The sequence below is a fragment of the Myotis myotis genome, unplaced genomic scaffold (genome assembly GCF_014108235.1).
Source record: "Myotis myotis isolate mMyoMyo1 unplaced genomic scaffold, mMyoMyo1.p scaffold_m19_p_11, whole genome shotgun sequence".
Classification (NCBI taxonomy): Eukaryota; Metazoa; Chordata; class Mammalia; order Chiroptera; family Vespertilionidae; genus Myotis; species Myotis myotis.
The window spans coordinates 20299866-20321876 of NW_023416315.1; the positions used below are offsets into that span (position 1 = coordinate 20299866).

General features: G+C 42.1%; 1 protein-coding gene across 3 annotated transcripts in view; it reads right to left on the reverse strand.

Annotated features, from left to right (window-relative positions):
* Positions 1–9592: 9592 nt before the first annotated feature.
* The window catches only part of CREB5 (cAMP responsive element binding protein 5), a 398853-nt gene continuing 386434 nt past the window's right edge, over positions 9593–22011 (reverse strand). For 2 of the 3 annotated variants that reach the window (XM_036327750.1, XM_036327749.1), the window contains exons 10-11: positions 16897–17005; positions 9593–15978 (exon numbers count right to left, since the gene is read on the reverse strand). In XM_036327750.1, the coding sequence (XP_036183643.1) occupies positions 15815–15978; positions 16897–17005 (273 nt within the window). In that variant the 3' untranslated portion in view covers positions 9593–15814. Of the gene's footprint in view, positions 15979–16287; positions 16317–16896; positions 17006–22011 lie in introns of all 3 variants that reach the window. The other variant, XM_036327751.1, reaches the window with a different exon arrangement.

A 22011-nucleotide genomic window follows, 5' to 3' on the forward strand; every position in this document is an offset into this window, starting at 1 on the left:
TAGCTGGTTATAAAGCGGTGTCCACTTTCAAACGATTCTCATGCAAACAAATACTTCAGTATTTCCCACCATAAGAAACAGGGATTTCTACTGACTCTTTGAACAATGGAATTCCTCAGTTCTCCCTTTGACCAACCTGCCTCTGAGGATGAGAGTCATGATTCTGGCTGGAAACACCTGTTGTCAGTGTGTTTTAGCTCTTTCCATGAAAGCTCCCTGGCTCCCTTGGCCTGATCTGTCTTCCTAATGAGTCAATCTGTTCTTAAGTTAAATCAGTAATTTTAAAATTTGAGCAGGAGTCAGAATCACCGGGAGGGCTCGCAACGATACAGATCACTGGGCCGCACTTCCGGAGTTTCTGGTTTAAAAAGTCTACGGTGAGGCCTGAGATTTTGCATTTCCTACAGGATCCAACTGCTGGGATCCCAGGTCCCCACTCTGCGAACTGCTGAGTTCGGGGATTTCTGAGAGCCCTTGGCAGCTCTAAACAACCCAATGAACTTAGTGGGGGCTTTTCTCTCATTGTAACTGATCAACTAAAAATAATACAACATCTTCCCATTTTCTATTAGTCAGAAGACTACCTGACCTCTACTAGAAAGTGGATTTTTCCCCAGTGCCTTTATGTAGAGTAAGTGGTAGAGTATTTGCAACTACATGGATAGATCTTGAGACACTGTGCTAAGTGAGAATAGTCAGACAGAGAAAGACAAATACCATATGAGATCAGTTATACATGAAAACCAACCAAACAAAAACAAGAGAGTAAAGTAGCGGTTACCAAGGGCTGGAGGGTGGGGGAGATACAAGAGATGTTGATTAGGGCACAAACTTGCAACTTGTAGGTAAATAAGTCCGGGAGACCAAAGGCACAGTATAGTGAATATAAACAACATTGTTGTAGTATAATCATCAAACGTGCTAAGAGACTGGATCTCAATTATTCCCACCACACACACACACACACACACACACACACACACACACACACGGATAATTATGACATGGTGCTATGACTATAATGGCAATCATATTATAGTATATAAAGGTGTCCAATCAACATATTATATACCTCAAATTTACACAATGTTATAAATAAAATATAGTTCAGTTTAAATAAATAAATAAATAAAGGTGGTAGAGTGATGGAACATTAAAGTTGGATTCTATTCTCAAGAGAAGGGCTAATCCACTATTGAAATGCCTATTGATGAGTTTTGTAATCAGCAGAATGAGTTTTCAGCTTTACCCCAAATTGAAACTAGGCATTCAATATGGATAATATTTCTCCTTGATGTAGACTGGAGGCCTGTGTTAGAACCAAGCAGGGTTACTGGATGAAAGGAAGGCCTGAAGCAAGTGTTGGATGGGGAGTAGGAAAGGAGGAGAAAAAGCTGAACGGGAAATGAGCGGTGGCGGCTGTGTGTTCCTGAGCGAATGAAATGTGTACCTGCACCAGTGAATATATGTGGTCTTCTTAGACCCTCTGGTTCCTTTCCTATTGGTTCCTTTCATGACCAGGTTCTCCAAACCAAGGTCACCTGATGGAGAAGGTGTATTTTTCAAAATCTAAACCAGCTTGGCAATCCCCTGGGGCTCTTATTAAAATGCAGATTCTGGTTCATTAGGTCTGGGGTGGAGCCTGAGACTACATTTCTGACCAGCTCCCAGGTCCATGGTCACCAGGGCCGGCTTCAGGGCGTGCACCGGTGCAGACGTGCAGGGCGAAGCCTGAAAGCATCACATTGCTTTCTTCTGGCTGATCCTCTTACCTGACAGCCATGCCATCACCTGTGAGCTTGGTTTGCAGACTGTGGCATCTGAGGCCGGGGAGTTCTGTTTCTCTCCTTTGTTTAAGTGATGCTGATCCTGCCTGGTTTGTATCTGGAGATCATTCAGCAAATGCTCTCCTTTGCTATTTTTCAAATCTCTCTCTAAATTAGGCCACATTTTCCTCTGCTACGTTGTCAGTCTGACTTCATTTTTCAAGTGAATCTTATTACCTGGCTTCTGGTAGTCACCTTTCGTTTTCTGGACCTTCCCCTCTACCCTGGACCACAAAGATGAAAAGAGGACAAAGCAGGTGCTGACTCCCATGGGTGTCTGAATTACCGGTAGCCCCCAGCCTAGGAAATGAATGCTATCCGGTGATTCTTTTTGCCTGACAAGCCCGCTTCTTTATTTGCACAGTTTCAGTCCTTTTCAATGCCTGATGTATCTCCAACCCCAGTGAGCTGCTGGTCAGGGCCATTTAATACATTTTGAGCATCTTATGTATTTAAGGCACTGATGAGGATACCAGCCTGGGTTCTCGGCTTATTTGTAACCCAGGAGAAAACATGGGTGAAGGGGAGTTGCTTTAGGTAAGACTGAGATAGCGTGTTCTATCGAGCTCTGAACGAGCAGCTGAGGACACGCTGTAGCTGTGATGTCAATGGCGTTGCAAGAACCAGGATGACCAGGTAAGGTTCATTCTCTGAACCCTCTCAGAATCCCGCCCCCCCCCCCCCCCCCCCCCGCCCCGACTCGCTGGTTTTCAGCATCCATGTTGGGCAAAAAATAGATCTGGCTACTTCCATGGGATTGGCAATGTCTGTGACCTTATTACACAGTCAACATATCCAGTGACTGTGTTTTGTAGCTAGCACTGGGGATGTTCAAGTTTCTCAGTCTAAAGGCCTCACTTTTGAAAAACAAACATGTTCTCAGCACTGTGCTGGCCCTTGTGTAATACCTCATGACACCTCAGTGTTGTTCTGATTTACAGATGCACTAACCAAGGCCCTTAGAGGTGAGTATACCAGATGAAACAGCCAATGACAGCAACATTCAGGCCTAGAAATGCTGGTGTCAAGTTTGTTGTACTGACTCATGGGCCATGTGCACCTGAGAAAAGTTCTGAATACTTTGTTCATTTACAATTTTTACTTTTATTGTCCCTGATGAATTTTCTCTGTAATTCAGAAGAGCTTTGACATTGTGAAAGAAAGAAAGAAAAAAAGAAAGGAAGGAAGGAAGGAAGGAAGGAAGGAAGGAAGGAAGGAAGGAAGAAAGAAAGAAAGAAAGAAAGAAAGAAAGAAAGAAAGAAAGAAAGAAAGAAAGAAAAGTGACTTTGGGGGATTGGTTTTGGAAACTCTCTCATGTGAATCTGAATATTTTAATCTCTTCTTAGTTAATCTTATTTTGGTTTAGTCAAGAAGTGGCCCAGGTATAGCTGAGTGAGTCTTATCATCCCATCATTGATGTCTAATGCACAGTGTCTGGATTTAGAGACTATTGTAGTAACTGGACCTCCTGATCCAAAGTGCCTGGGATTGGAGAGAAAGGCTGCCTACCCAGACACACAAATTAGGCCACGTAACTGGGACACGGTTGGAGGATATTCATTTGAATGAACTAAAAAATATATCAGTGTGTAATCAATTTTAACTTACCTTTGAGGTCTAGTTAAATGTCCTCTCCCTTTTCTGTTTTATTATAAAAGATAATTTCCTTATTTAACTGTACTTATGGACTCAATTTGGAGGACAGTAATATATTCAATTACCAGGAAAAATAAAATAGAAAATCATTGGGGCCAAGAGGAAGAACAAAACAAAACTTTGGCCTAGAAATGAGAATACCTGGTGTCCAGTTTCACTGTGTGACCTTGAATGAGTTATTTAACCACATTGGGCCTCTGATCCTTGCTGTAGAATGAGAAAGTTTCTCTCTGAAGGTTCCTCTTTTCCTAAGTCCTACTTTGCTATTACTGCTAATTCCCATTAGACAAAAACATGAAAGTGAATGCCCTTCCTTCCTCCCCTCCCTCCCTCCCTCCCTCCCTCCCTCTCTCCCTCCCTTCCTTCCTTCCTTTTGCATTAGTCAGACTAGGTAAACTGCTACTAGAAAAAAATCTCAGTGGGTTATCAAAATGGAAGGTCACTTCTTATTTTTACAAATTCCAACATGCTTATTTCTGTTCTCTCCTGGGCATCTGTCTGTTCTACATACAGTGACTCAAGGATCCAGGCAACTTTCAAATGGTGCTTCTTCATCCTCCAGGGCCTCTGAATCCTCTGCAAGAGCCTTGTCAGGGGAGTGAAGAGTCTGGAGGATCCTTCAGGGGTTTTAGGGGCCACAGCACTTTCCCTTGGCCACAGCATGTCCCCTGGTTCTACCTACTTACAGTGGGCCTAGGAAAGGTGGTCCCCACAACTGCTGAAGAGGAAAATAAAAATGCATCATCTCCTCCACAGTCCATTCATTTAACTAATATTTATTAAGTGGCCACTATATGCCAGGTGCTATAGTTGACACTGGGGCATGATAGATTACCCTTTTCTTATGAATCTTAATTCTAGTGGGGGCAAATATATATATATATATGCAAAATATGCATATATGTAATATGTATGTGGAATATCTATTAGTAATAGTAATTCTGAGATTAAAAATAACATCACAAGGCAATATTTTGAGAACTGATACAACCATCCTATGTAATAAAAGGGTAATATGCAAATTGACCCTAACAGCAGAACGACTGGGAGTGACTGGTCACACTCAATGCAGGAGCTGCCCCCTGGTGGTCAGTGCGCTCCCACAGGGGGAGCTCTGCTCAGCCACAAGCCAGGCTGACGGCTGCCAGTACAGTGTTGGTGGTGGGAGCCTCTCCCGCCTCCTCAGCAGCGCTAAGGATGTCTGACTGAAGTTTAGGCTTGCTTCCTGCTGGCAAGTTGACATCCCCCTAGGGCTCTTGGGCTGCCAGAAGGATGCCTGACTGCCAGCTTAGGCCCGATCCCCCAGGGAGTGGGCCTAAGCCAGCAGGTGGACATCCCCCAAGGGGTCCCAAACTGAGAGGGGGCACAGGCCAGGCTGAGGGACCGCCCCCCCCCCCACCCACTGAGTGCACAAATTTTTGTGCACCGGGCCTCTAGTGTGTATATATGTATGTGTATATATAAAATATGGTCATATTTTTTTTTCATTTAATCCCTACAGTAACTCCATGAAGTAGATGTTATTATCCCCATTTTGCATATAAGGAAACTGAGGCCCAGAGAGGTTAAACACCTTGCCCAAGGTCGGACAACTAGGAAGCAGTGGAGCCCAGCAACAGCCAGGCAGTTTGATGCCAGAGCCCAGATTCTGTCCTGCTACTCTGAAGGCAGGAAAGTTCCTCTAACTCAGTGGTTCTCAACCTTGGCTGCACATTAGAATCACCTGGGAATCTTTTTAAAATCCTGATTTCTGGGCCTCATCCTCCAGAAATTCTGTTTCTTTGTTACTAATGTTGTGGCCCCACCCCATAACAAAGAAACAGAATTTCTGGAGGATGAGGCCCAGAAATCAGGATTTTAAAAAGATTCCCAGGTGATTCTAATGTGCAGCCAAGGTTGAGAACCACTGCTCTAGCTGAAACCTGCTTGGTACCTATTCATAATTAATTTGCTGACAACATGAATGGGAATATGTGAAAGCACTTTGCAAACCGGGAAACATTATAACATTAACTTGTTTCTCAGACCACACTTGGCCTCAATATCTTGATGGTTTCCTGTTGTCTGTTGCTTAAGGTTTAAATTCCTTAGACCTCTGCCGTCTTGCTTCAGTTTCCTTCATTCCTGCCACACTAGATACACCATCTTCCCAGCATATGACCCAAACATGCCTGGCCTTTTGTCCATCTGGTTTCGGAAAATCATTATTCTGCATCCTCTGCCAGCACTTGGTTAAATCACCTTTGTGCCCACTTCAGAGTACTAGCACACAGTAAGTGCTAAATAAATGCTTGACAGATTAAATTAAAGACAGAAAGGCTAGGGAAGGGAGAGCCATAGATGATACAAAACTTAAGGTGATCAAGAACTTATCCTGTGTAAATGCAATACAATCATGTTTAAATATTCACAATAATTTCCTTGCTAGATGATGTATTATGGAATTGTACACTTGAAACCTATATACTTTTATTAAACAATGTCATCCTAATAAATTCAATGAAAATAAAAAATAAATAAATGTATCAATATAAAAAAGGAGTATTGAGAAATTGGACTATGTTGTGAAGGCAGGATCTTTCGTTTTTTTTATTCATTTAAACAAACATGTAGGCAGATCTTATCCTGAGAAAGTACAGATGCCTTATGGGAGTCCTTATAAACCCGTTGGGTCCATGTTGTAGTAATGTTGATTTCAAAAGATATAGGGGAGATTCCTGACAGTTGCTATGAGTCAGCCTCCCTTTGGTACAGGGAATTCGATGTGAGCAAAAACACGGTAGCTGACAACATCAAAGATGAACCTTAGTGACAAAAGCTTTCTGACTTAATTCCCAAGTTTAAATATCACAATTTTCAATGATGATGATGATAATGATGATGACGATGATGATGTTATGATGATGATGTTTTGCTAGGTCTAACTCCTAAAAGACTATTTTTTAAATCTTATAATTCATCCAACCATCTACAGTTGCTGAAAGGCAGTAGCTTTTGAGGTGTACAAATTTGGAACTCTCTTTATATTTTGAAAATCAGTATTTTTTTCTCTTTTGCAGCCTAATTCCCATGCTTGTTTTGATGAAGTCAGCATTACTGCCACGGGAACAGGCCTCACACAGTGTCTTGTGCTCAACTACTTTAAAGGGGGGGCGCCCATCGTGCTCCACAATTTTATGGTCTCATAATGAAGATCCTCAGGCCCCAAACCACAAAGCAGGTTATCTTGATTTAAAAAAAAACAAAAGAGACCCTCGATGTTATGATAAAGAACCAACTAGAAATTAAACATACACGGACTGAAATAACGAATATTATACAGACTCCCAACAGCAGACCAGAGGACCGCAAGAATCAAGGCAAAGGTTTGAAATGTGAAGAAGCTAAAAACACCCAACCGGAAAAGCAAAATGAAAAATGAATCCAAAAATACGAAGATAGTGTAAGGAGCCTCTGGGACAGCTTCAAGCGTACCAACATCAGAATTATAGGGGTGCCAGAAGATGAGAGAGAGCAAGATATTGAAAACCTATTTGAAGAAATAATGACAGAAAACTTCCCCTCCCTGGTGAATGAAATAGACTTACAAGTCCAGGAAGCACGGAGAACCCCAAACAAAAGGAATCCAAAGAGGACCACACCAAGACACATCATAATTAAAATGCCAAGAGCAAAAGACAAAGAGAGACTCTTAAGAGCAGCAAGAGAAAGAAACTCAGTTACCTACAAGGGAGTACCCATACGACTGTCAGCTGATTTCTCAACAGAAACTTTGCAGGCCAGAAGGGAATGGCAAGAAATATTCAAAGTGATGAATACCAAGAACCTACAACCAAGATTACTTTATCCAGGAAAGCTATCATTCAGAACTGAAGGTCAGATAAAGAGCTTCACAGATAAGGAAAAGCTAAAGGAGTTCATCACCACCAAACCAGGATTATATGAAATGCTGAAAGGTATCCTTTAAGAAGAGGAAGAAGAAGAAAAAGGTAAAGATACAAATTATGAACAACAAACATGCATCTATCAACAAGTGAATCTAAGAATCAAGTGAATAAATAATCTGGTGATCATAATAGAATCAAGGACATAGAAAGGGAATGGACTGACTATTCTTGGGGGGAAAAAGGGGTGTGGGAGATGTGGGAAGAGACTGGACAAAAATCGTGCACCTATGGATGAGGACAGTGGGTAGGGAGTGAGGGAGGATGGTGGGGCAGGAACTGGGAGGTGGGGAGTTATGGGGGAAAAAAAAGAGGAACAAATGTAATAATCTGAACAATAAAGATTTAATTAAGAATCTTAAAAAAAAACACAAAAAAACACTGTTTTTATTGGATAAGATAACATGTAAAGCAAACGGTGATCTAGTAACCAACCAATAACCAACTACAAGAGCAAGTGTCAGATAAAAGGACATTGTGAAGATCCAGAGACACCCAGGGATGAAGATAGGACAAGGATTAAAGTTGTCTCTCTGCAAACTGTAAATGAGGGCTCAGAACAATTTTTTTTAACCAATAGTAATGGCTTTGAAATTACAAATGAGTGTGGGATGGGCATTAGAAAGACTCGCTTGGGGACTGTGAGAGTACTGCGTGGTTTAAATGTAAATGCAACAGATGGGGTTGCCATTAGAACAGCAATCACTTCCGGCCTCCTCCCCAAATTGTTGTTCCTGTCCCGATTTCAAATATCCTGTCTCACTGTCAGGCTAGGTGTCAGAGGACATGTCCTATGGCCACAGGACTAGGGGGATGGGTTGGAGAAAACAGAAAGGAAACGGCAGACCATTCATTCCCCGGATGTTTCTTGTGCGCCCATTGTGTATCCACTGTTCCAGGTCTGGGGTCACAAGGGTGAACAAAACAGAGAATGCCCTCGCTCTTGTGGAGCTTACATTCTACTTGGGGGAGACAGACAATTCAACGTAACAACTAGATGTAAATTGTGTTAGATGGTGGGGAATGTGGTGGGAAACATTGTCTGGGCAAGACAGGAGAATAAAGAGGGAGGGTGATATGATTTCATATAGGATGGCCAGGAAGGGCTTAACTGAGAGGGAGACAGGTGAATTATGCCCACTTTGGCGGGGGTGGGGGGTGGGTGTGGGGTGGGGTGGGGGGGAGTGGGGGTGTGTGGGGGGGCAGGGATATTCTGGGTAGAGGAATAAACAACGGCATGTACAAAGGCGTTCAGGTGGATGGTGCAAGGAGTATTTGAGGAACCTTAAAGATACTGATGAAGCTGGAGAGGTGTGAGGGGGAAAATGGCAGGAGATAAGCTCAGGGAATGAACAGGGCGGGGGTGGGGGGTGGGGGGTCAGGTACGGTCTTTGTGGGAGTTGGTGGTAAGGAACTTACTTTTGCTCTGAATGAGGGGAGGAGTCCTCGTAGGGTTTTAGCAGTGGAGGGACAAGGTCTGACATTCATTTCCAAAGGCTTCCTCTGGCTGCCAGGTAGGAGGAAATTGCAATAATTCAGGAGAGAGATGCTGGTAGCTTAGATGGAGCTGTAACAGGGAAGTAACGGGTGAAAAATGATGGCTGGATTCTCGCTGTGCTGATGGAGCAGAGAGTTAGTGTAAGAGAAAGAGGAGAGGGACTGAAGGAACAGTTTTATGAGAGCGAAGAAGAGGAAGAAAGAGGAAGGAAGTAGGTGGCATCTAGAAAGGGCATGCACGAAGGGGCTAAGCCTACCCGTAGGCTTCCTCTGGACAAATTCCCTGGAGGCCAAGCAAAGAACTCCAGGACTTGATTGCCTGAGGAGCCAGCCTGTGGTTCTTGGTCCCTAAATAAAACTTGAACGTGAATTTACGCTGGCTGCATTCCTTGACTGTTAACATCTGCTCACCCCAAAGTGAAGTTTAGTTGTACGGCCAACCCACTGTGAGTGCGTCAGCCTGGCAGCCTCAGTTGGGAAGTTGGATGGAAGAGGAAGTGGAAGGAAGTGTCATGATGGTCTGAGAAGGAGAAAGGCTCACCTTCTTTTGTCCCTGATAACAGTGACCCTGAGAGACTGAGTCGTGGCTTACAAGGCATGAATGAGATCGTGTGTAGAACAGACGTCGTTTCCCCCCAAACCCAAATTTCATCATACAAAGGGTAGGTATAGTGTTTGCATTTGAGTGCTTTATTATATTGGAATTGCAGTGATATTAACATTTGTACAAATGCACAAAATCTTGTCTCTTCTTGCTAAAAAGAGATGTAAAAATCTGACCTAGTTGAACAGTCTTAATGAACGCATTGTCCATTGGTAACAATAATGTGTTCACTATGCAACAAAAAGCTTAACATAAAATTAAACATATTAAATGCTGCAGCAAATATTTACAGGTATGTACCCCAAAATTGTTTTCTCCTTCCAGTAAGGAAGGTGGTTGCTTTACAAATAGACAAACGAACACAAATGCTTTGCTGTTTACAATTACAAACAACCCCCCAGTCTAGAACTTAAAGTGACAGCACCTTTTTTTTTGGGGGGGGGGACTTCCTTAGTTAACACTTAGTTTGTACAATGCTAAACTTTTCTCTTTTAATTCTAGTTTTGCACAATATCTATATTCCAATTGCCCTGGAATATTGTGTTTGAACCAAGCCATTTTTTTTTTCTGGGCTTTTCCAGAAGATCCCAAACCCCATGTCCTCCCCAGGGAGAACATTTCAAAGCTTATTTTTTCTTCCAGACAAACCTCAAAGGCAGAAGCCCTCTCTCTGTGAGGCAGGTGTGATTTAGCAGAACGTAGAAGGAAAGAGGGTAGGTAGGTAGGTCCTTTTTTTTTCTTTTTTCTTTTTTTACTGTCCGGCTGGCAAGGGTCCTTTCTCTGAATGCCCTCCACTTCAGCACTGGGATACCTTTCTTGACCTCCTAAGTGTCCAGAGCACTGGCATTCTAAAGGAACGCACCAGCCTGGGGAGCTTAGTGTGATATGACTTTAATGATGCACTTAAAGCTACTTCATTCAGGCTCCACATTCTCTGTCCTGAGGCTACCATAACTCTGTAAAAACAAATGTTCTATAAAGTTCTATAATATGAAACTCAATGCAAGAAATTCTCAAATGGCTTAAGAAGAGCTTTCTAAATCCTGACTACTACTGAGTTAGATACTGTAAGTTGGTCTACATTGAACGGCTGATAATGATTGGTTCCCTCTGATGATAAGCTTGGAAAGGTATCAGAGTGCCACGGAAGAATATTCATCTTGAAACGAATGCTGGCAATTTGGCCTTACCCCCCTCTTCAATGTGTGGTTAAATAGTTTTTATTTAAAAATAGACAATTTATAAGGAAAAAATATATAAACACTCTTTAAGCAATTTGGCTATAAGCATTACATCACTGAGAAACTCCACAAGAAATAGTAAAATATTTTGAATGGACATACACTTTTTTATTTTCACAACACGATGAGCGAAGGTTTATTTTTTCTTTTCTTTGTTTTGGTATTGGAGTTTACTTGTAAGTTTATTGCTTCAGTGTCTTCTTGTCCTTTCTTAGATTACAATTGTAAAATAAAGGCGCTGTCCCTAATTTTGTTACAAGGCAACGTTGCATTTTTTGAGACCTAGGAATGGACTAGAAAGGACCACTGCTATTTCAGCAGCCTCAGAGAGACCATGGCTAGGACAACAGTCCATTGTGCACCATGATGCGCACAACAACAGTCTCCTGCTCGTTCAGGACACTTTGGTTCGGAGGATAAGATAGAAAAGTCTTAAGTGTAGCTTAGCTGCTGCCTCACATCTGTTGGCATAATACAACACTTTACAAAAACATGCTGTGAATAAAGGTAGAGTATAAACTGGCTCTTCTCCTGCGCATTCTCGTAGCAGGCTTCATCTAGGCGATGTGAGCAGCACATCTTCGCTAGGCTACTTAGGACCACACGCAAACGTACCTGGTGCAAATATTACGTAAAGTATGTTAAATGATGCAGCTCAGAGCCTGGGAGGAAGGGGCGGGGTTCAGTGAAGAGGGAAGAGGGAAGGCAAGCTTGAGGACAAGGTGGAGGTTCAAGAGAGAACAAGAGAAAGGGATCAGAAAAGCTAAAGTGCAACTTTAAAATATAAATTATTTTAAGCAGAAGAGAGGTTCTAAATTGCTACTGTTCGCATAGGCACAGTTTTATTCAAATTTAAATGGGTTGTTTCCTTTTCCTTCTCAGATAGACTGCATAATGGCGTTGAGTGGCTTAAAGCTACTGCATTGTTTGAGAAGGGACACAAAGAGCACTGAGAGAGCTGAATAGTGCAAAGCACTCTGGGAAATTGGGGTGGGGTGGAAAGATGCAGAGATGAAGTTGTTTTTACACTTTTACAAGAAAGTGTTCCAGTTGTAGTTACTGATTCCCTTTAGCTGAACTGTGCTCCCTAAAGGGGAGAGCTTACTTTACACATGCACAAAGGGATAAATGTTTTTTTAAAAAAAGCTGTTCAGAACACAGATTAAAAAAATAACTCACAGAGCAATAATAATCCTTGATATTTCTATGCAAAGAGGTCAAGCAAACATTTCCACCAAATGATGGAGCGCAGCCATGGAAACCCTGAAAAATGAGGCTACATACACTAGAGTAGTTTATTATGAGCTAATACTTTAAAAACAAGTAGATCCTACAGAAGAATACTGTTCAAATGGAATGTTTAAAAATAACATTTATTAATAAATATCTTATAAAATTCTAAATTAATAGATTCCTGTTCAAATTTTGCTTTGGTCCTTGACTTTCACTGTATACACACATACATACATATATATTTTCTTAGATGATCTTTATTAACCAGAAAGCACATTCTATTCTAACCGAATGGCTAGATTTATAGCTGTTACTGAAGCTTAACCTACCCCACCCCCAGCCCAGGGCTGGTCTTTCACTGCAGCTAGTTTAAGATTTCAAATGATGAATCAGCAGACACACTCAAATGTGCCTCACTAACAGGCAACAACCACCTGAACATTCACCGTTGATGCCCATTAGGAACTTGCTGCGTTTGACCGAATAGGCTCCAAAGAGCATTTGCCCCAAGTCAGTCACCCTCATGCTAACCACGCAGTGACAGCACATACCGGCTCCAATAACCTGTGCTGAGATGGTGACTTAAGGACATTGACTTGGAGGTGGGAGCAGGGTGGGTGGGAGGGTATAGGGAAGACTTCTGACCTAACACCTGGCTTTGAAACAAGTGCATTCATCCAAGGCTAGGATTTCCACCATACCTGTGCCTGCCTATGTTGTTAAGGAGAAACAATTCAGATGTGGATGCCTCAGTTTCGGGGAGGATTCAGTGGGTAGAAACACTACCAGGTGTACTTTTCAAAGGTGTTAACTCACATCACAAAAGGCAGGGGAGGAAAAAAGTAGAAATTTCCAGGTAGGCTGGCAGTGACTTCAGAAGCACATCCTGCCGATAAAAATATGCCAAGGGAGCGAGGAAGGCAGAGCTGCAGAGCCCTCTGGGTGAATGCTCTGAAGATCGCTGCAACCGATTCATGAAATTATGGAGGGGTGACCAGTAATTCAGTGGGAGAGAAGAATGGGGGAGAAAGACATTTTCCCAGATTGGCAAAAAGTGTAGGGCAAGAGGGAGGACTGATTGTTCCATAGTCCGGAGAAAGCTGGGCCTTTAAGGAAAATCACTTCATATTGATAAGCCGAGTGTTGGATGTGACCAATGAGCCTTTCTGTTTGGGATTTCAAGCCCTGAGAACGCGCTGGCATCTTCCATTGACTGTTTCCACATTGCTAATGAACACACCTAACGGCCCTGCGTGTAACAAGAAGACAGTTCCTTCTAATTATACGCTGAGGCCCGTTGGCCAACGTGTGTGGCTGGTTCGCCTACTTAGCATAAAGAACAGACATAATTGAGCTATATATAATGCACATCAGTCAAACTGTCAAGTTGCTGAATTAAGGAAACTCAGGCAAGTTCTTAACTGCAGAGGCTTTGGGTTTAGCAACTAAATATTTCAGTCAAGAGGTGGAACAACAGTAAACCATAATTTTAGTGACAACCCACTCCCTGGACATTCTGGTATCACCAGTGGATTTTTTAAAAATCCATTTCATAAGTGCTATGCATGCAGTAAAGAAAGAAAAGTTTTTGTTTACTTAAAGCAAAAAAATAAAATTTAAAAAACCCCCAAACAAACATTTCAATGAGCTCTTTTTCCTTTGTAGAGGGACACATACATAGTCCTAGGCAGGAGTTATGAAAAAATTATTTTTCATTTCAATGAAGAGATAAGAACGTTAACTTCTTTTTTAGCTAAATCTTCAATGTTTCTTAGGAAGCCAGTTAGGTTAAACCACTCAACTGTTACTGCTGGGATTCAAAACAAGACAAAACAAAAAACAACTCTGAATTCAGTATTTAAAATACTTAAAAATGATATGTTCGTCTAAAATATAATAGAAAATCCTTTTTGTTTACATTTTTTTCCTTTTCTTTTTTTCGTTTTCTTTTTTTGTTTGTTTTTGCTTTGCTTTTTAGACCATATATCCAAGTCATGAGTTTCACTGGACACTCAAAAGTTTCTTTCGAAAGCACTGCACACATGAAAAGATTGTTGACAAATACTGATTTAAAAGTAAGTTAGTAGATAAAACTGAAGTTATAAAAATCATGCTTCACAACTTTCATATTTTCTTTTTTCTCCAAAATAGATTCTTACACTATAGTGAGAGAAAAAACACACACGTCCTTCCTTTTTCTGAACTCTTATAAAAGCTACACCTTTTGTAAAATACTATTCCTTTAAATCCCATGAACACACACACACACACACACACACACACACACTCACTCATGTTAGGAGGTCAAGCATTCAAATGGAGATGAAACACCAGCACCTGTCTAGACTGCTAAAGAGAAACATTAGCCTGGTTATTTGTGAGATGTGATATTAAAACATTAGCACAGTAGAATGGCTTGATTCAAGGAGGCACAACTGTGGTTTGGAACTATCTGCTTTGTATAATGGGCAATTCCACAAAAGTTGTTGAAAATGTAAATCAGAATTGTTCAGGAGAGTGGAGTAGCCATGCCCATGGGGTCCTTTCTTTCACTGCCGTGGGAGGGCGGGAAGTGCCCCAATGGAACATTAGGTTTTCTTTCTCTCTTTGTTCCTCCACTAGTTCATCTACTTTCACCCACCAGAACAGCAAAGCTGGTTCCATAGGCTTAAGAAAAAACACGCACAACAATAAATCTTAGGCTATTAGTAGCTGATGATTGAACAATGTAATTTGTGTAGTGAATAGAGCCCTTCTGAATTATTATATAGTACATGGGTTCTTGACGTTATAGACAGGCCATATAAAACCAGCTGTGATTTGAGGGTGTGATGTTTTAGCCTCGCATCATGATTTGGACTTTCACAATCGAGGCTTACACGGCTCCCTTCCCTAGTGTCTCCACAGCTGGCACTCAACAGTGCTTCACCTATGGCTAAGCCACTTTTTATTTGCTCTGATTATTAAAAACATTAAATCAGGCACATTAAACATCTCCTGGTTACTATTTTGTAAGAAGCACGAGTTGAATGAACTCCAGCTGCGGGTCAAGGGCAAGGGAAGTGATGGCTAGGTCCACATTGCTGAGGTTTGCTTTTATTTTTTTCTTTAAACATTATTTTCTTCTTTACATGCAATGCTCAAGGGGGAAAATAAAGCAGAAGAAAGTAAAGATATAAACAGGGAGCCCAGCAAGGAGTGGAAACGGAGAAGGAAGTGGGCATTGGAGGAAGTGGGCCAAGGGGAGCAGGAGGAGTGGGGAGATGCCTGGTGGCGTTATTTGGACATCAATGGATCTTACGCTTTTTATAGTAAGAGAAACAAAGCTGTGGAAAAGGCTCTGTGTTTATCTGGGATTCTGGTGACATCACAGCACAAGCTCAACACGGACTATGATGTCATCAGACATCTCACCCAGTTGCCTTGCATCTGTTGACATCTAAGCATGCCTCATTTTGGCTATAAGCTGCGGCTTAACAAGAGTCAATGTCTCAGGCAAAGGGTTGGACTGCTAATGAAACCATGACTATATACAGAAAGCATTCAGTTTATAAACATGTAACTGGTACCAGAAAACTGGAGAAAAGCACCAAAGCATTTCCCAAGCTGATAGATAGTAATTGCATAACTCCCTTTTTTCTCATAGAGCTAAGTATAAAAGACAACATTTCCATGATGACTGTAAAAACGAAAGCCAGTCTCTGAAGAGCTGAGGAGTCTTCCAGGTCTGAGTTAATTCTAAAAATGCCCTTCAAGGAAAGGACGCATGGGATGTGGCAGCTCTTCTTGGAGGCAAGGTCTGAGCCCTGGTTTTTAAAGGATCGGATTCAGGTCTGTTCTGTGAGTGGTGAGCTGGCTGAGGGTGGAGCTTCCCACCACCTCGCTGACCGCCGAGGACGTGGTGATGGTGTTATGCTGGATGACCTGCTGCTGGGAGCAAGCGGGGACCGGGCTCGCGGGAGGGCTGCTCTCCGGACCTAGGAAAAAACACACACACACCCCAATATAGCTCTTTCCTGGGTGACTTGTGGACTACTCAAGTCTAGAAAAATACTACTAGACGATTACTAGAAATAGAAGTGTTTTCACACATGTTCTCCTGGGGGTTAATTTCAGAACTTTAAACGGTAGTCACAAAGCTATGCCTTCCCAGTTTAGAGCTACAAGCAAAGCCATGCTTTCTAGATCAGCAGAATGGTTCGATGTGTTTGAGTCTCAGGATGTGACGTTCCCCACCTGGTATTTTCAAATAGCCATCCATACATCAAATGTGGAAAAATACTCACATGTGGTGGGAGACTCTGTGTTGCTCAATCTAAAAAATTATTTGAAAATAAATTGACCTTCAGCCATGAGTCCCTGCACCTCCCATCCACCCCCTACTCAACTAATAGTTAACCAATATACTGACATTCCAGCTGCAGAGGTTGGGGTCTAAGAAAAGGGATCCACTTTATGTATTGATAAACTGAGGCAAGGTCACCAGTTTTTTAGCTCAGTGAATAAAATGCTGTGTATCACGAGGCATTGGATGTGATACACCCAAGGCCTGTTTGCCAGCCCATGGATTTCTCTGGAAGATTGCTAGCCCATGGTAATGGGGCGCCAGCAGGCCATTTTTCTATTGGTTGCAGAGTTGGAATTTGGTAGGGTTTTACAATGTGAAATGCCAGGGAAAGTCTAGCCAGAAATTATCGGGAGGTGGCGGGCATGATGATGCCCGGGGGTTAGAAAGAGGCCTGCCTCTGGTGGCACTGTCTGGTAGCCATCCGAGTTCTAGTGTGTCTGCCTGGATGTACAGCCTACACTTTACTCTTGCTCTTTCAATACAATTGAATGCAAAATTAGAAGCGAAACACTGAACATTAAAAACAGCAAGAAAGTCAATGACTTACTTAGATATCCTTGCGACTCTTTCTGCATGGCTGTTATTGGGCAATCTTTATGCGTTAGCAACAACTGTTTCAGCTGCGCCACCTCATTTTTCAACATAGACACTTCATTCTGGTAAGAGACGTAGGAGAGCCAGGTTGAGAAGACCAGTGAACACAAATTTAGTTACGGTAATTATCATCTTTACACTGTTTGACAAGGTCAGGTTGATGAGAAGGTGAATGTGACGCAATGGGAAGACTTGTAGGGCTTCCATCTGAAATACCCTCAGGATAAGCTGACCAATCTACCACCAGATTTCCCCGAAGTTCCAAATGGGCTATAGTTCAACAGAGCACATCCTCTGCCTGACGCCCACTTAGCAGGAGGCACGGAGGTCTGGCGCAAATATTGGTCCTGGATGGTGGGTGAGGTCAGCCCAGGGAGGCATGGGGCCATGAACTTCTGGATCATGATAGAATTAATTTCATGGGTTCATTAACTAGTTTGGCTAATTTCAGTCTATAAAGTCTTCCTCTGCGCCCCTTCTACCTCCCGCCATCAGCAGGGTGTTGTGGTTTGTATGTGAATTTTTCTTATTCACTTAAATACGTGCCTTAGATCTCCACTTAATGTGGTAATTCAAACGACAAGCCTATGACTTTGCAGAATAATTTACTTGGCACCATTGCCTACAAATACCTAGAAGAGATGGTTGGTTCCAAGGTGCTTCCACTTGATAAAAGTAAACTAGAAACATAGCACTATCTCAAATAAGCCATTTTACAGTTGTGATACGTAACACCCTCTCTCCGGCCTGTGCTCATTAGTGGCTGCCAGGCATCATGCTCATAGGAGACGTTAAAGAAACACGCACACAGGAAAGGTGTTTTAACATTGCTGTCATTAAGTTGTAGCTACACTTTCAATATGAGCTTGGCTTTTCCAGGCATGTATTTATCACCTAGAAAAGTAAGTTTGGGATTCTAGAAGTTAATTAAAAATTTTTTTTGAAACTTGTTTTAAACCATACCTCCCATTTCCACATTCATTAGCAAAATACATTATAGGCAATCAAATGTTGAGTAACATAAATAACAAAAAAATCTCATTTCAGAGCTTTTCTTACTCCCTTTCAAATTTACAAAAAAAAAAAAAGATCTATGGAAGAAATTAGCATTATTAATGAATAAATCACTTCATGGCACAGGAAAATTGCTCCTAAATCTGAGAACAGTCAGCAAGGTGAATTTTACCTCCTGCTTCCAAATGAGTGTGATTGATCAGGGACCCTGTCAAAACCAAAAGTGACCCTTGTCAATTCCGGGGTCAGTGGGACAACTTTATTTATAGGACAATTTATTTTAGCCCTAAACACGAATTCTTTCCTCTCTGATTTCATGCCCATTTAAATTCAGACAGCTTCCCCTGCTTGTACCGGCTACCCCTCTGCTTAAAATAGCATGTGTAAAGAAAGCTACTTCTAGATCATTATATAGAAGGCAGCCCCGGGTTAAAAACAACAAACAAAACAAAACTGAAAAGGAGAAAAAGAAACCTAAATGTGTGAATATCGAGCCCAGCTGCCAACTGTCACATAACTCTCAGTGGGATACAGAAATGACCCCTTTCTGAAATGACAACTGCTGGACACCTGCCCCCCAAGAAGAAACTCTCAGCCACAGGTAATGCAGACAAAGGTGCTAAGAAAGTGGAGTCAAGTTCCAAGTTTTAGTGCGTCCACCCACACTGTCCTTCTGTGACCTAGGAAACAACAAATGAGGAAAGTGTTTCCAACAAAACCAAACGACAGGGTTTTCTTGCTTTCTTATGCTTCGGGGAGAAAGAAAAAATTCCACTTTGTGGCCCTCTCAGAAGCTTCATCTTGGTCTCCACTGCTTCCCCCACGATGCCCTGGGCAGTCCCCTGTCTAGGCAGGTTCGACTTCCCAACTTCCCAGGCACGGAGTGTTCTTTGCCCCTTCCTTAGGAAAACACTTGGAATTCCGTTCTCTGGGTTTCTGCAGTTGCAAGGAGCTAACTGCCCACAGTTCTTGGCACACCCCAAATCATTTCACAATAAACCTTTTGCTTCCATGAGAGGCCACGATAAAACAGTGCCAATCACCACTATGCACATGTGGTGTCCCTGCCTATAACCGAAGCCCCGTACAGAACATATGACTGCAATGGCATTTTTGTCTGTAGAGAGCAAAGCACTTTATTAATAAATCTGTATGTTGTAAGTATAGAAACTGAGGCCCTAGGAGTCGTGAAGGTCTGTAAAAATGTGGGAACTTGGAAAGTACTGTGACAACTGGCCATCATTTAAAGATATATGTGGATATGGACATATTTCTTAATGTAATGTGTTAGTAATTATGTTATTTACTAGTAGCTATGTTGTGGTTGGGAAATGAATGGCGATTAATATTCTCGGTAGAGAAAAACAATCAGTCTCTTGTCTAGCCCATACACACATAATTACGATGCTGATAAGGACTAAAGAAAAGTCTAATGGCCACAGAAATTCATGGGGCAAGTTTCCAGCGGAAAAGGAACTCTTAACTGCAAGTTAAGAATAATAGGGTTTGGCGTCCCAACCTGCCTCCCCAACCAAATGTAAAACAAGATGGTTGGACTAGTTCTCTAGTTCTTTCCTGCAAGGTAGTTCCTTATTCTATGAGTGTTTCTGTGTTACTTTCTATTGAGAAAGTTAATTGCCTAATAATCTAATGAAGAACTCAATCTTGACTGTTTAGTTGTTAGTTAACTACTTTTGGTATTCTCAAACATGCTTATCTTTTAAGTCTCATATTTTCTATGGGACCAGTTGTAGCACCTCCAATGCTTCCAAATCTTATCAGATTCCAAAGCAACATTAATAGTTTCTTTAATGCAGAATTTGGTGTCCATGTCCGTGTGTGTGTGTGTGTGTGTGTGTGTGTGTGTGTGTGTGTGTTTGTTGTGAGTGTATAGAACCTTCATCAGAGTCCATGATGGAGGCTGCAAGTTAAGAAACGTCAAGATTGGCTGCCCTGGAGAAAGCAGAGTGGATGCTGTGCACATGCATAATTGCCCTACAGATTCCGGATCGATAGCCTGACAGGTAGGAAATGCACAAATACCAGACTCTCTTTTAAACAAAAAGCCGTCCAAGGTAACATAAGTAGAATCACCTTGAATTCATTTAGAAAGAGAACAACCAGATAGCAAATGTTTTGAAATTCATGAAAGAAATCAATGCGGCCTGCAGCTCTAGGGAAATAAAAACCAGGACCTCTGCAGACATTTTCTTACTCTGAGTTACCTTGCTTTATAAATTGAGGCAACTCACCATTTTTTTCTTTTTGACTCCCTGTGTAGGTTATAATACTGTAAGGTCTTCATATAAAAGTACTTTGAGAAAGCAGAGTAGTACTAATCAGTACTGATTCTCCTGCTGAAATCAGCCCATCTTAGCTGGTTTGGGTTTGCTGCTAACTGAAATAGTCAGCCATTTAAATAGAGACTGTAAGAGGGTAGACGAAATATTATTGGATTAATCTGTTTTTAAATCCATCAGTTGCCTTGGGATGAAGTATCGCCCCCTACAGAGACATTCAATCCTATAATAATATACTTTAAATAGCACTCCAAGAAGTCCCTCAAAGCTACACTTGCAGTTTTGAGCTTGGGGGATGTCATTCTGTTAATATGATAAACCCAGAATGCTTATTGATGCAAACAGTAGTCTGTGCCAAAAAAATCAAATCAAATCAAAATGGGCTCTGCAATAGCCCCTCCCCCACTTCTTTTTGTAGATTAGCCGAAGCCAGGTTTGGTTCATTCTGAAACAAAGGACTTTCAATTTGTCAAGCAACAGTTCCCATCTGGCCTATTCTCTTGCCAAGTCCCAAACCTGGGCTCATGTGTCTAAAATTTCAGCAGCGACTTAGGCCATGTGTCTCTGTACTAAAAGAGAAAAGCAATTATTTCAGTGGGTGACCAGATGATTTCCATATCATGCATCGAACACAAACAGTCTACTCACGGAGCCCCACATCAGCAGCTGAGGAATTTAGAGCTGATCTTAGCTACTCTGTCAGAGAAAAGAATGTGGGTATCTTTAGTTTCAGAAATTTCTAGAATAAAAGGTCACAGAGCAAGAGGGATTAGGCCAAGAGAAGACTTACTTGGGTCCTCATCCTGCTACTGGCTGGTTGTGTGACTTGTGGGAAGACTTGTCACGTCCCCTGAGCCTTAGTTTCTCCCTAAACAAAATGTCAGATTGGGTGGTGTCTCCCATCTTCCTCAATTCTATACCTGCGCTGACCTCTTGGGTAGAGATGTGTCAGGAGGCAAGGAAATGAGGTCTGGGAGTTTGACTTTGTTTTCTTAGGTCTGATTTTTCCAATCTGAAACTCTGCAACCTAACTAGAAGGTTCTATGCTGGAAAACAACTCAAAAGTGGCAGCTGGCCATCCAGACCTTGGATATTCCATTTGGCTGGAGTTTGTTTGCTTAGCACCTTCCATTTCTGTTTACTTAAAATTTGGCTCACTGAACCAGCGTCAAGAGAGACACCTTTTTCTTCTGACAAAGGTCCACTGAGAGGGAAAGGGTCACTCAGAGGTAGCGGGATCTGCTACCCTCTCCGGCGTCACAAGGCGTGGGGCAGAGCACCCACCAGCACAGAAAAAGGCAACGGTGTGGTTTCTGTCCCTCTGAACCAAGCGGCGGCTGGAAAACATCAACAATGCAGGCTTTTCAGAGACAGCCCCTTCCGTGGGCACTGCTTCACCAACCCCAAATCTTGGTACCTGTTGGTTGGTTGATTTTCAGGGACAAGAATTCTAACATTTCTTTTTATTAGCCATGCTGGCCCTAAAGAAATGTAAAAATTCATGGATTAGGGTCCGTAAAGGGTAAATGTACCTTATCTGTTTTGTAAAAGCAATAATCTACATGCATCTGGCCAAATCATGAACACATCTGGCCTCGAGGTCCATGGCATCTTTACTTTCCCTGGCTCTCTGCTGGGACCCTCCGTGTTCTCATGCTCCAGGACCACAGTCAATGCCTGGAGTCATTCTGCAAGGACTCATTTTAGTGGAAACTGATTTAAACATTTGTTGGCATCTGATCCATGCCAGCTGG